This window comes from Tiliqua scincoides, chromosome 2 (assembly GCF_035046505.1).
Source record: "Tiliqua scincoides isolate rTilSci1 chromosome 2, rTilSci1.hap2, whole genome shotgun sequence".
In the NCBI taxonomy this organism is placed as follows: Eukaryota; Metazoa; Chordata; class Lepidosauria; order Squamata; family Scincidae; genus Tiliqua; species Tiliqua scincoides.
Genome location: NC_089822.1, coordinates 14,151,403 through 14,165,854, shown reverse-complemented (window position 1 = coordinate 14,165,854; position 14,452 = coordinate 14,151,403). Strand labels below are relative to the sequence as shown.

General features: G+C 39.2%; 1 protein-coding gene across 1 annotated transcript in view; it reads left to right on the top strand.

Moving 5' to 3' along the window:
- Positions 1 to 13,683, top strand: part of ZFR (zinc finger RNA binding protein) — a 43,537-nt gene extending 29,854 nt beyond the window's left edge. The window contains exons 15-20 of the mRNA XM_066614547.1: positions 409 to 550; positions 5,305 to 5,402; positions 6,239 to 6,334; positions 9,481 to 9,592; positions 10,336 to 10,433; positions 12,270 to 13,683. Of these exons, the coding sequence (XP_066470644.1) occupies positions 409 to 550; positions 5,305 to 5,402; positions 6,239 to 6,334; positions 9,481 to 9,592; positions 10,336 to 10,433; positions 12,270 to 12,449 (726 nt within the window). The 3' untranslated portion in view covers positions 12,450 to 13,683. The remainder of the gene's footprint in view (positions 1 to 408; positions 551 to 5,304; positions 5,403 to 6,238; positions 6,335 to 9,480; positions 9,593 to 10,335; positions 10,434 to 12,269) is intronic.
- The last annotated feature ends 769 nt before the right edge of the window (positions 13,684 to 14,452 follow it).

Genomic DNA, 14,452 nt, shown 5'->3' with positions numbered 1-14,452 from the left:
CTGAAATGGAGGGTCTTTCCTAAAGCTACTTTTGTGATTTTGCGGCAAAAAGACTTGAACTGAGGAAATCCTGGTTGGCAGCTCAGCCTGTTGGTCACTGCACTCACTACACCAACCCTCTGTGTGTGCATGTGTCTGCATATGTGCAGTGAGGGGAATATGGATAGAAGCTATTTACACGGTGCAGCCAAAACACCGCAGGTGTATCCCATCTTTGTCCCAATTCCAAACAGAATATGCATTAATTCCTGGTTCAGTTGAAGTAGGTGTGTGCCACTCTAAGGGTGACCAGTAAACAGCAGCAACTAATGTTACAGCTAAACATTCAACCTTAATGTCTTTTTTATCATCCTTCTACCTTCTCTTTTGTGTGGAAAAGTTTAGAAGATCACATTTTTCCTTGTTTAGGTAATAAGCCCTGAGAAGTACGAAATAAAGTGTGCTGTACAAGAAGCAGCAATAATTTTGAATTCTTGTGTGGAACCGAAAATGCAAGTGACCATCACCCTGACATCACCAGTGATTCGGGAAGAGAACATGAGGGATGGAGGTTCGAAAGCTGTTAAAAGATATTCTGTTTTAATTGCCTTAAGCATTGTTTCTGTTCTAGATGGCATTCAGTCCTGGAAGGCAACATGCTGGCATAAAATATATATTCAATGGCTTTCCAATCAACTAATCTTGCTAGAGTATATTTCTCTAAAAAATCTTGTTCTTACATAACACATTTTAGACTTGTTTTTTTGCAACCAACAACCTCAGATTTCTGGAGAAGGTGATAATTTGTTTAATGTACAAAACTTTAGTTCTTTGGAAAAGTAAATGTTTTATGGCAAGTACTTATAAAGTGGTCATCGGGAAGACTTTCCCCTTAACAGAGAACCTGCATCAGGAAATCATATTATATGTTCGAAACTGGATAAGTCTTGCTGCACTTACATGGCTGTCTATAATTGTGTTGTTTGATTTTCAAGTTCAGAGTTATTCTGGCTTTTCTTAAGATGTGTTTTTTTTCCAGTTCTTTGAGGTTGTTTTCTGGTCTGGAGTACAACACAGAACTCCTGATGTTGAGATCAGAGTGTTGTAATTGAACAGTACACATGCAGTGTTTGATAGTAAGGAGAGGTAGCTGAGTTCAGTTAACGTGGATGTTGGAGTTTTTCAAGCCAATATGTATTTATGACCTGTGCAGTCCTACTTGGTGCCAGCAGTGTTGCTTTAGGGTCTCTTCTGTAACTCTTGAAAGCTACAAATGTCTTCAAGCCAGCAAGCATGATACTTTAATGTCTGCAATATGTTGGCTCTAGTTTGTGGGTCAGATAAAATGAACTTTGTTTTCTTTTCTCTCATTTACAATAAGTTATTTAGATGGTCATGGTGGTATTGCTGGCCAGGAATGTATACACAGGAAATATAAAGTTACATTAATGCTCCTGATTGAATAAGTAACTCTCTATGTGAGAACATAAACATATACCATGGAATCAGTGAATTCTCAGCATTATCTTCCCAGTATTTGAGTTGCTTAGAAATATAATTTTAGAAGCAAGCTTTGTCAAACATCTTTTATTTAAAGAAAACAAAGCTTGAAAGTTAATGTACATGTGATTTTCTTCCTTGTATTAAATACTTTGTGTGTACAAAATTCTTGAGTTTACTTAACTGTTGATGTTAAATCTTCAAACAAATTCTTTTGCTTAATTACCATTAGTTCAGTCTGTTTCCTCAGCTTTACCAAAAGACAGTACGCTAAAAATTGAATTTTGTAATGTGCATTTGCCCCCCCCCCCCCGAAAGATAGTGGTACTGATAGAAAATCACACACTTGATAATTTTAAACATGAGCTTTTTTCACTCTGACAAAATTTCAATTTCATCAATATGGAGGTGTTTGAACTGTGCAAAAATCAGTTTTCTGTCTTCAAAAGAAAACAAAGCTCTATTTGTCTGACCCAGACCTGAATTAGAGTTGCCATGCTAGGTTTGATTCACTTGCTAAGTATTACCTTGAGGGGGAGCAAAGCTTCTTACTTGAATAATTTCTTCAAGACACTGAGCAGCTTAAAATGAATATACCCAAAAGTTTTACTTCTGAAATGTATGAGAATACTGACCTGCAGATTTGCAGTCAAGAAGGCTTTATTTATAAAAGATGGTTGCTCACGCTGCACAAAAGAAGTGGCATGCTCTTACTGCAGCTTCTAATGCTCGGTGTCTTAACAGGGTTGATGGAATCTAGCTGGCTTTTGGGAATTGAATTCAGGTGGCAAGGAAGGCTTTGCTGGAAGAACTCAATTTTTTAAGTAAATGTATTTTTATATGCCGATAAGTTGAATGACATCTTAATCCCATCTAATCCAGTTACAAACTGAAGGGGAGGGAACAGGGGAAAGGAGGAGAAGGTAAATACAAAACTGTTAATTGTGTAGGATTTTCACTTTACAGTTTTGTGCATTTAACAGTAAATTTTACTGAATTGACCCCAGATACAGTAGTAGTAAAAATGCTCTAACCTGTGCTGTTGAATGTGTTTCTTCAGCCAAGTGTATCTCTGTGTTATGTTTTTTATCCTTAGCTTATTAGCCCCAGTCCAAAGCCTTCTAGCAGAGACAATTGAATCCTGTAAGGGTTTGCTGCCAAGACATCGGAAGGATTTTTGACCAAGGTTTTCTAAAGCTCAGTGTCACACCTGCCATATTTAAGCAAGAGGGGGTTTGGTTGCATAGTCCTAGCATTTACTGTTACTTTTGTGTTTTGTCCTTTTTCCTTCTTGTCTTTGTCTCTCTCTCTCTCTTCTTTCTCTCTTTCTCTCTTCTTTCTCTCTGTAGAAGAGCAGTGTTCACACTAGCTTTGAAATAGTTGACTGGGTAATACTTAATTCACATCTGGAATTTAAAGAGCATGGTATATTTGTTTAACTTTTAATAATGAAATAGTGTGGACACAGCACATCTTATTGAAGATTAACCCCTTATTTATAGAACTCAAGACAAATAATCTGCATTTTAAAAAGCCCAAACAAAGCACAAAAAATGATTGTTCAAAGCCAATAGGGTCATTGGCATCTGATTTTTCTTTTTAAGGACTAGTCTTTAAGGGGTTAATCCATTTGGAGTCTAAAATAGATGCAAAAATCCACATATAGGAGAGTTTTTATAATGGATATCTAGCCTTGATGTATTCTCAATTTCGGTAGCTGCTTTGGCATCTTCTGATGGCTTGAGGTTTCAAAGTTGATACATAAAAGGTACAGTCTATCTCCTAACGAGGTCACTGGTGAAACTCCATAATTTTTGTGGAGTTGGACCATACCCATAATCTTGTTTATTAATTATACACGGGTCACTCTTGTTCACTGCTTCCATAAAAAAAGTTATTTGAAATGCAAGCATTAGAATGATTTTCAATATTATTCAAGACTTCAGTGCTAATGAGAAACTGGAGTCATTAAATGCATTTATAAGAACATATTTTTAATAAGATTATAAATGGCATGGAACACAAGAATTTACTCTCACAAACATATATTAAACATATATATAGAATAAACTCTATTTTTTCAATGTTTATTGCTATGAGTTTATTTAAAATGTATCAGTTCTCAAATTAAGTGTTGACTTTGGCCTCAGTTGACTTTTTTCCCCTTAAATTTCACATTTCTTTGACTTGATATATCTTTAATCCTGATGTCTTCTTTCATTTGCTCTTAAATTTCTCACTGGTGTGATTCTTCATTTTGCTGTATGGTACAGCCCATAAAAGTTGAGTTGCTAAAAAATTGCATAACTACCATCAGTAAAATATTCATATAAGAAATAAATGAATTTCCAATGAAAATAGAACAATTCAAACATAGTGCTCTAGATGGAATTGAACTATTCTGTGCAGGGATCTAGTTTCATTTACATAAATTCAGGCTTAATGTACATTCTTGACTTATTTCTCTTCATGTATACACTGGCGGTGGACCTCCTAAGCCTGATCTGTTAAATTTCTTGGCTTATGTGCTTTTTCTAGTCGGTGTGTTTCATGAGTCTTTGATTTGCTGTTACTGGTACGTTCGCTTACATTATGAGACTGTTTTAATGTTTAGTTTCCTGTGCTGAATAATCCAGACAAAATTTAGTTTCATTAATTCTTCATGATACATTAAACACCTGTAGTAACAGCAAATTTACTTTGACAGAACATTGAATGTGTTTTAGAAATATCCTTTACTGATTATCAACAGATATAGAATTATTGGCTGTTGGAGCTGGTTGGCGCAATCAGCTGTAAAAGTTATACCCAACTCAGACACAATCGTTATAACAAATTGACAAAATCCTTTAAAAAAAATATATTTGAAGATCTAAATTTACTAAATGCAGTGTCTTCCCTTCTAGAACGCTGGTGCTGCTTCTCTTTTTTCATGGTTTTGGCCTTTTCTTTACTTCTTCTCTTAAGATCTCTCTTTCTGGTTTTCTCTTGGTGTCTTTCTGGATGAAATTGGAATGGATATACATGGCATGCACCTTGATACAATAGGAACCTAAACAGTTACTGAATTACCAAAATGTACAGATGCTTTTGACTTGGAATTTTACATAGTAATTCACGTTACTTCAGACTCCATAAAACCAAGTAATTTGGATTGTTTTTGTAAATGAATACTTTACCTCATCTTAATGTGAGGTGTCCTAATCTATCACGGGCCTTGAGTACCTGGAAAGAATTTTGACGCATTAACTCTTACTATGTTTAAGGTAGCATGTGGTCATTTTAAGTTGTCCCAACAAACACAGGGCACAATCCATCAGGAAATTGTTGTGCATGAGGTTCATTAAAATGAATGGAGACTGAGTACAAACAGAGTCATTCATTTTAGTGGGGCTTGTGCAAGAGAATTTCATGGTCGATTTTGTTCAGTTTGTTGTAACTTTTGCTTCATTCAAGTGGATTTTTGTGTTCCTTCTGTCTTGTGCTTTCTGTGCTGGTGCACTGTGTCCAACCATTCTTCCTTCAACATTTTAATTTTAGGGGAAATTCATCTTTCCAGTGGATGTTTTGTAGAAATAATAGTATACTGTATAATCTAATGGGCGTAAAAATTGGATTGAGAGCTAACCTTTTCTTGTGCTCTTGATTGTCTTTTATATTGGACTCATATACATATTAAGGGATATTAGTAAACACTGATATATTGAAGATAGGGATGCTAATATAAATGGCATGTGTGACATGGAAGCTATTTTAAGGAAGTGTCTTGCTCACCTGGTCAAACACCCATTCCTCACTGCATTTTGCCAATTCAATCCATTTTAGATGTAACCTCGGGTATGGTGAAAGATCCACCGGACGTCTTGGACAGGCAAAAATGCCTTGACGCTCTGGCTGCTCTACGCCACGCTAAGTGGTTCCAGGTTCGGAACATCATTTTACTTTCTTCTTGTAGCCTTATGAGAGGGAGAGTAGTTCAGTTGTTCAGTTGGATGTTAAACTATGTGGAAAAAAATTGGAGTTGCCCATAGTAAATATATATATATACATATATATATATACATATATGTACATATAAAATGAAATGACCAGGAAAAAAAATCTCATTTGTCTTGGAAGACTTCTGTGGAAGAACTGCTTTATGTAGTTCTTAGCAATTTGACATCAGCGTATTTTTCTGGCCATTGAGACTATATTGAAAGTTCAACTCACTTTGGGGGATCATATGTTTTGTATTTGTAATGTATTCCATAAGGCTGCAGAGTAACTTTTGCTTTAAATAACAGAATGTGTGTTTAAAGCTTTGTGTTTTAGACTTAAGACTTTTTTTCCTTTACTTTAAGCATAGGGAATGAAAGGTGAGAAACTCTTTGGTTCAGTGACTTTGCACTCCAGCAAAGGCACAACAAAGAAACCAGACAGATTCCCACGGCCTTTCAGTCTCTATACTTATTAGCTCTTTACTTTGTATTTCTATTATAGGAAGATTTTTGTATTTGATGTTATAAATGATCTAATGGTCAAAGTGTGCAGGGATTCAAGGGATGTTAGTCTTGTATAACCTGTGCACCTTGACTTTTTAAGTTACTAACCTTGGCATAAAATGCTTCTGTAAATGGCAGCTCCTGGAATGTTTTCAAGAGGCTTGTTTCTTTTCTGTGTCTGAGCTTCCATTGAACAGTGGTGTTTTAGCTTTACTAAGAGGCCTCTTTTCTGTTCGCACCAGGATTGATTAACTTGATTTTGTATTGCTCTCAAGGCTAGAGCTAATGGTCTGCAGTCCTGTGTCATTATCATACGTATTCTTCGTGACCTCTGTCAGCGAGTTCCCACTTGGTCTGACTTTCCAAGCTGGGTAAGTAATGCTTTTAAAGCCAAAACTGTGAAGTAACAAAAACCAGTGCAGTTTTTCCTTCAACCTGAGTGGTATTTAGTTCTGTTTCAGAAACTGCAGTTTCCATTAGACCAACATTAGTAGAGAAGTTTACTCTTGAGGAGGGAGTGAGAGTCTGTATTAAAGGACCGCAGAGACTGTTTTTTTTTTTTTTGGTCTCCATATTATGTATGCACATTTCTGGAATACCTTTGTACCTATGTGATCTACTTAAACAACACTTTTTCAGTTGCTTAATAAAAATGCCTCTTTCTGACTGTAGCTTGAATCCAGAGAGCCCATTGAGCCTCATCCGGGGGAAGATCTCTGGCTTCTTCAAGTTGCCTTCCCCCATTCCACACTGCACTCTATTCTGGAAGTCATCTAAGCTCATAAGTTACTTTTCAAGGGGCTCAAAGGGCTGTAGCAGAAAGCAGCAGGGGAATGGGACTGGAAAGTTCCTTGCCCTATTGTTGCACAGCTCTGCTTTCAACTTAGATACAAACCTTTGATTTTTAGACTATGAGGAAGGGTTGCAGAGGCCTCATCAGCCTGTTAATTGCTTTTACCATTTTAAGTAATTGTAATCTTTACTTTAAAGCAGTGGTCCCCCAACTTTTTCTACTGGTGGCTCCTTTGACCTACTGGGCCATTGGCCGTGGCTCCCCATTAGGGCTATAGTCTTATACATTGTATAGGGCAGCAGGTTTTTCACAAGGATTCCACTGCTCCCCAGGCTGGTTTCTGCGGTTCTCTAGGGAGTCATGGCTTAGTTTGGGAACCAGTGCATTAAAGTATTGGAGTCAAAATAGTGTAGTTCTTTTTTTATTAAAAAACATTTTTTTTAAATAAAAAATCATATTTTTTAAAAAATGCAGTATATATAGTGCTTTATTATATCTCAAGTCTTGGACAGACATTGAGGGAAAGTTTTCACTAAGGCTATGTAAAGGTCATAGAACAGCTCTAGCTTAATTTAAAGTTGATCCCAGCAAAAGCCTACAGCACTGGTTTCCAACACTGCCCATGGGCACCTTATAACCCATGGAGGTGTTGATTGCTGCTTGCTTGCAGTTTCTTAAGGAGAATGTTGGCATGTTTATCTTGATATAAATGTTGGGGCTCTTATTGCTGCTTCTCCCTCCAGGGACTGAGGTTAGAGAGCAAGCGGTGGGGTGTTAAGACGACTGAGTTAATGATGGGGGACTGACAGCCCAATCCTGAGCTGCCTGGAGCTCCGGGACCCAGCATGGAGGGCTCCTGCTGGATCCTGCGCTACCGCAGGAGGCTCCTCGGAAGAAGGGGACATTTGTCCCCTTCCCCCGAGCAAGGGAAGCAGCCTTGCAATGGGGTTACTCACTTTAGTGGTGACCTTTTGGTCGCCGCTAAAGTAAAGGCGCTCATGTAGTGCAAGCAGCCCTACCCGAGCGCCTTGGATCCTGTGGAACTTGGCTCTACGGAAACTGTCTTTCCCCCTCCCCCAGCCACGACTCCCCCACACCCCCGGCCACGCCCCATCTTCCGTTCCGCAGCCTGGTGGTCCAGGAGACCGCCGAGCCATGGAACCTGGGCACCTGCTGCACGCTGGCTCAGCACCAGCCAGAGCTGGGCTAGCTCTGGTGGGAGCCCGGCGGTAAGCCCTGCAAATGTGCCTTACAGCACGTTTGTGACTGTGGTCTGCACCACGGACCACAGGATCGGGCTCTGAGGCAGTAGGGTGGAGGCAGGGAGCAATGCTTGGGGAGGACTGGACTTTTAGGGGCAAGGATCAGGCAATAATGGCTATTGGTAGAGGCTGTGAACTTTCTCAGGGTCCTCTTTCTTTTGCTTACTGGCAGTTTCCTTTAGCCATTTTTCCTTCAACAGTCTAACTTTTACTGCCACTCCTTCACAATGGTCTGGAGACCATTGAAGCAGTGAGAATCTCCCTTGCTGCTCCTGAATGTCTTCAAAGCCTACAGTGTACTGAGGGATTGATCCTTCCATCACTACCACTCCCCAATTTTCTGCATATTCTTGAAACTTGGGAAGAGCAGAGTGTCTCTCTCCCACCAAACACCATGGAAAAGACTCCTTTCACCTCTGAATTCTCTGTAGTTCAGTGATTCTCAAACTGGTGGGTTGTGTCCCACCAGTTCGTGTAGAGGTTCCCCTTTACATGGGAGAGGCAGGGAAGCGATCCCCAGGATTGCGCCCATATGGAGGGGTGAGGGGGGTGCTTGTGACTTACTTTATGAAGACAGGGCTGCAACAGGCTCCAGGAGGTGCGGGGAGCCCTGCGCAGCCCTCCACAGTGCTTCCCAAGGCTTGGAACGTTCGAAGAAAGTGGGCACAAACAACTTTTGCAGGAGGTGCTTTACGCCCACTTTCTCCGAACGTTCTAAGACTTGGGGAGCACTGTGGAGGGCTGTGCAGGGCTCCCTACACTTCCTGCAGTGTGATACAGCCTTATCTTCATAAAGTAAGTCACAAGCACCCCCCTCGCCCCCCCCCCCTTAGCAGCATGATCCCTGGGGATCACATCGCTGCCCTAGCCCCTCTCCGCAAGAACTTACTGAGGGAGTAAAGCTCCCTCAAAGTTTGGGAACCACTGCTGTAATGCATGCAGGCTACAGGCAAGAAAGGATCTCTCATTTTTTGCTACACAGCAAAGGGCAGGTGGTCACTAGAAAAATGTTTGTGGATGCAGCTGGCAACCACCTTGTGGACATCTGACTACAAATTTCAATGTTCTTTGGCTTTTTTAAGGTGTAGGTTGGTCTTGATGTGTGCTTGGATCCTTTTTTTATGTGAAGAATGCTCCAGATTTCAGCCTCCCCTTATTTACTTGGATCATTTATAGTCTCAGAGCATTTTTCTGTGGGATGCAATAATGCTAGAATTCATAACTTGTAACTTACCCATGACCACATTGAAATAAATGTATGGGTAAGATGCAGAAATTTGAATCTTCTTCATGGGATTGGGCTTTCTGGCTAAATTTTCTCAAACTCCAATGCTTTAAAAGTGCTGGACAACAAGAGTCCCATAAAATTATTTTGCACTGCTTATCAGCCCTTGGTGGACTCTTACATTTCATTATTTTAAAAAATGTGTACAGCTGGTTATAATTATTTCTCTTTATTTAGGCAATGGAATTATTAGTTGAAAAAGCAATTAGCAGTGCTACTGGACCACAGAGCCCTGGGGATGCCCTGAGAAGAGTGTTTGAGTGCATATCTTCAGGAATTATCCTCAAAGGTGAGTTTCATTCCTTGAGTACACCTGAAATTGGTTGCTTTAAAAAGGATAAATCCAAATTGTGGAACTTTCTCCCCAGGAGGCTTATCTGGTTCTTTCATTGATGGTCTTTTGGCATTTGACCAAGGCACTTATATTCCAAGAGGCATTTCATTTAGAATTGTTAGGGGTCCTATGGTCTTATGTGATGCATTCTGCACTGCCTCTTTGTGTTGTTTTTATTTTGGTTTATATGGTCATGTATTATTGATTGCAAGCTGCTTTGGGATTTCTTTTTTGGACCAAAAGGTGTGAGTTATAAAAAAGAAGAGTTATTTCACTTTGTTCTGAACCAGCACAAACACAGAGCTGTTCTCCAAACAGGAAGCAAAGTGAAGGTGCTTGTGGGAATTGTAGGCTTTGAGAGGACTGCTGCTATGGTACAGTACTGTACGCCTCACAAAATCTCCAATTCCCATAAGCACCTTCACCTTGCTTCCTGTTTGGAGAATAGCTCTGTGTTTGTGCTGCTTCAGAACAATTACTGGTAAGTAGTTTTTCAGGCTCTAGCCTCAGTTAAAATCAGACAAAATTATATAAAAGACTTTCATACACCCCTAAGTTTTACCCTTGACTTATCCACAGGTCATAGTGAATTCCATGATTTATGGCTTAAGACTTGCCTTCATCTCACCCGTGAGGTTGACTTCTACATGAGTATATGCAGTGTATGAACTCAGTGAAATACATTATTTTTCTTATAGGAGGTCCTGGTCTTCTGGATCCTTGTGAAAAAGATTCTTTTGATACACTTGCTTTAATGACAGACCAGCAGCGAGAAGATATTACTTCAAGTGCACAGGTGATTTTGATAAAATAGTATAATATGGTGAATATTTCATACAAACCTAATGAAGATGCCCAACCTGCAAGAGCAAAACCTAAGCTGAGGAAAATGAGGGAGATTTTAAAAAAGTACAAGCAAGTTGATGGAAAATGCTTGAACTTGGCTGGACACAAGAGAAAAAAGCTTGATCAAATGGGTGCAATAACCAGTAAAAACCTTGTAGATGGAGCTTGGGATGCTATTCAAGAGCAAAGCATACAAATCCCCAGTGCATAGTGAAACTGGTAAAATTTTCAGGCTGGCTTAGTGCAGCATTTCTCAAACTTTGGGTTGCGACCCTATTTCTGGTGGGTCATGGAATGCCACCAGGAAACACCAACATTTCTGGGTTGCTGAGCTTTCACATTTTTTTAATGCGAAAAGCCCGCCTCCAAAGTGTGTTCTCTCTCTGAGCATGTATTCATTAGCAGGAAAATGATGTGATTCAGCTCAGAGTGGGCCGTAGACCACCAAGCAAAGTGCTAATGCTCTGTTTGGTGGTCTTCAGCCTCTTCAGGGCCAAGTTATGTCATGTTCTCGCAAATGAAAACACACTTGTCAGCAAGAACATGCTATAGAGGCAGCCTTCTTGCATAAAAAAATGTGAAAGCTTGGCAACCCAGAATTGTTGGTGGTGATGTTGTCATGACACTTCCAACACTTCTGGTTGTCAAGCTCTGCACTGGATTGCAGGGTAGAAAAGTTTGACAGTCACTGACTTAAGAGTACACAAAGCAACAATACAAAATTCCCTAAATGCATCTAGTTCTCAGTACTGTCCCTGTTACTATCTACTTACATTGTCCCAGGACAGTATTTCCTGTACTTACTGGAAATAAAGGTTTGAGGGTGTCATAGTTACCTGATTGGATGAGTGAACTCACCTGGCCGTTCTTTCCCACCCCTTTATTTAGACAGGCTTTGCTACATAGTCAGTAGGCACATGCCAATCTCAGTAGAGGAGGCTTGGCTACTCCAGAGATGAAGAATGACTGAAGCCACAAAAGCACATGAGATAATGGCAGCAGGAATATGTCCAAACAGGTTTTTAAGCTACTGAGTTTGCACAGAGATTTGGTTAGGAGTGTCCAGAAATAGGGAAGAAAGCAGGGCATTCATCACAATGCCCCTCTTGGAGCAGAGGGAAAGTAATGTGGGCCTTAGTTTTATGAATTTAAAAGTTGATTTATCAACTAAAGCAGTAACTATGGCTTGAAAAAAAATGCTTTTTCATCTCTCAGAAAAGCATCAGTATGAGATACCGTATTAAAAGCAAATAAAAAGATGCCAGGTAAAATAAAGATTAAAAGCAGAAGTAATATCAGTGAGGAAACATGTTTGTGTATGAAAGATGGAAGAAGGAAGTAGCTTGGTGGACTTCCTGGCTACAAAAGGGACCATGTTACAACCTGCCTTCCTGGCTACAAAAGGGACATGTTGCAACCAGTCTTGAGTCTCTCTCTTTCATCCAAAAGGGGTGCTGGGAGGAATGTGTGTGGATCTCACAGCAGAACAAGTGAAGTATCTTTATGTAACATTTTAGACTTTGAAAACTCTCAAACTATGTGATTGTACCATTTTAACTAAAATCTAAAGCTACATACAAAAAAAGTTGCCTAAGGGCACAAGCCTAACCAGGTCTACTCAGAAGTAAGCCCTATTTTGTTCATTAGGGCTTACTCTCAGGAAAGTGTGGTTAGTATTTCAGCCTTAGAGCATTAAAGAAATGCTCTTGACTTTTTATCTGTTCTTAGAAGTTGAAGTTCAATTATTCAGAAATTCTAACATGTTCCTATTTTCCCCTGCTACCAGTTTGCACTGAGACTCCTTGCGTTCCGTCAGATACATAAAGTTCTAGGAATGGATCCTTTGCCTCAGATGAACCAGCGCTTCAGTATTCACAACAACCGGAAAAGGAGAAGAGATAGTGATGGAGTTGATGGTTTTGAAGCTGAAGGGAAAAAAGACAAGAAAGACTATGATAGCTTTTAAAAGCTGAAAGGGGTTCTTGGTGTCAACACTGAAAGGTGATAACAGAGACCATTTGTTACCATATTTTTTTTTAATGTCTGTTTAAAAAAATCCCAAAAAGTTAAGAAAATTACTTTTGTGTGGCATTCACACCATTCTTAAGGAAATGCAGGCTAATAATGGTTGGAAAGAGATCACAAATGGAAACTGTATTCTGATGTTTTTTAATTGCTGTATCCCTTTGCTTTTCAGTTCTAATATGCAAGAACTTTTTCTGTTCCTTATGTTACTTGGTACACTGTGTACTTAATCCTGATTGTATTTAATACTCTGTGTGTGCTTCAGTTGCTTTGTGTATTTGCTCTTTTATTTTGATTTTTGTTACCTTTGACAAATAGCTGTAAGTTGCTTTGTATTAGAAATGGTGAATACAGTTTCCCCTTTGCTTAAGATTTTATAGCAGAACACTTTTTTGTAAAGTGAGGTTGCAGGATTATTTCTCCTAAATGTGAAGTGTTAACACACACTTACCCTGCTATTTAAGTGCTTTCAGTTAAATGTTTCTGCCAATTCCATGGCACTTGTCTCTTTAGTGATATAATGGTGTAATTAAGACAGATTTGTGTTGTTCTAATCAGGTTTGTTATGCATTAGCAGTATAAATGCTAAACATATACAGTATGGACTTACAGCAATTTTAGCAACTGCATAATTGATCAAAAATTGCATGACTTATTTGTTTTTAATAGAAGGGCTTTTAAAAAGTATTTTAGGTTTCATGCCTAGTTCTTCGTATGATTGACTTTGACATAGCAAGGCCAGAAATAACTTTCTGAAATGTTGCTGTAAATTGCAAGTAAGAGGGCATTTCCTGTTTGGACAGAGTTGGCTAACTGGTTTCAGAGAGCTTTATCAATATGGTATTAATGCCATTTGCTCTTAATTAAAGTAAATGTTTGCCATATCAGTGCCTGTGAGATTGCTCCTTTAGCTATTTCTGTACCAAATTATTCAGTCACTTTCATTTAATTCTAAAATCTGAAGGTAGATAATATTTCTGGCAAATTAAGACTGAAAGAAAATCCCAGAAAATTATTTGTGGCCATAGTGTCTGCTTATGTCTCCTTCACAAAGCTAAATATTATAGCAGTGGTGTAATTCAGGTCTACATCTGGCTGTTGATGTATGCTCTGGTACACAAGTGTGATTTTGTTACAGCACTACAGTGGAGTACGCAAATAAAAACTAAAATCTATTAAGTGACTTGATGTCATTGTATGCTAGGAATATACATTTCACTGTGTTGATTTAACATGTGTCATAATGATGCTAAAATTACTTGACAAATGGGATGTTTTGATTTACGTCATAAAATCGGATTAAGATTTTTCTCAGTCTGGAGAGAGCAAAGCTGCTTTTAAAACTACAGGTAAATATGTTTCCAGAGTGCTATTTCTTTCATAGCATATGTGTCCTACCTACCAGCAGCACAAGAACCTTTTCGTATCTCACCCTCTGCTTTATAATTTAGAAAGGTGCATTGGAACAGTGGGATAGGAGGCAGGCTGTGCAGCATGGCCTTTCCCAGTTTGAAGAGACACTTTGCCAACAGTCTGAGGCTAAGAGGCAAAGAAGGAAGGCCCATAGCCAGGGAGACAGACCAGGGACAGACTGCACTTGCTCCCAGTGTGGAAGGGATTGTCACTCCCGGATTGGCCTTTTCAGCCACACTAGACGCTGTGCCAGAACCACCTTTCAGAGCGCGATACCATAGTCTTTCGAGACTGAAGGTTGCCAATACAATAAAAGCAGCTTGTTGTATCTTAAGAAATCCTTGCTGTGAGTGCATTTTTCTTGAACAAGTGAAAGAGCTACTTTAGACTAGGGCTAGTGTCTGTCATATCCCAAGAATTCTGAATGGGTTGCAGCAATTTGACATCTACTGATTAGGCTCTGGCTTCAGAGGTCTTGTAAATTAAATTACCATAGATACTCACCTATAAGGTGAGAAATTTATACAAAAA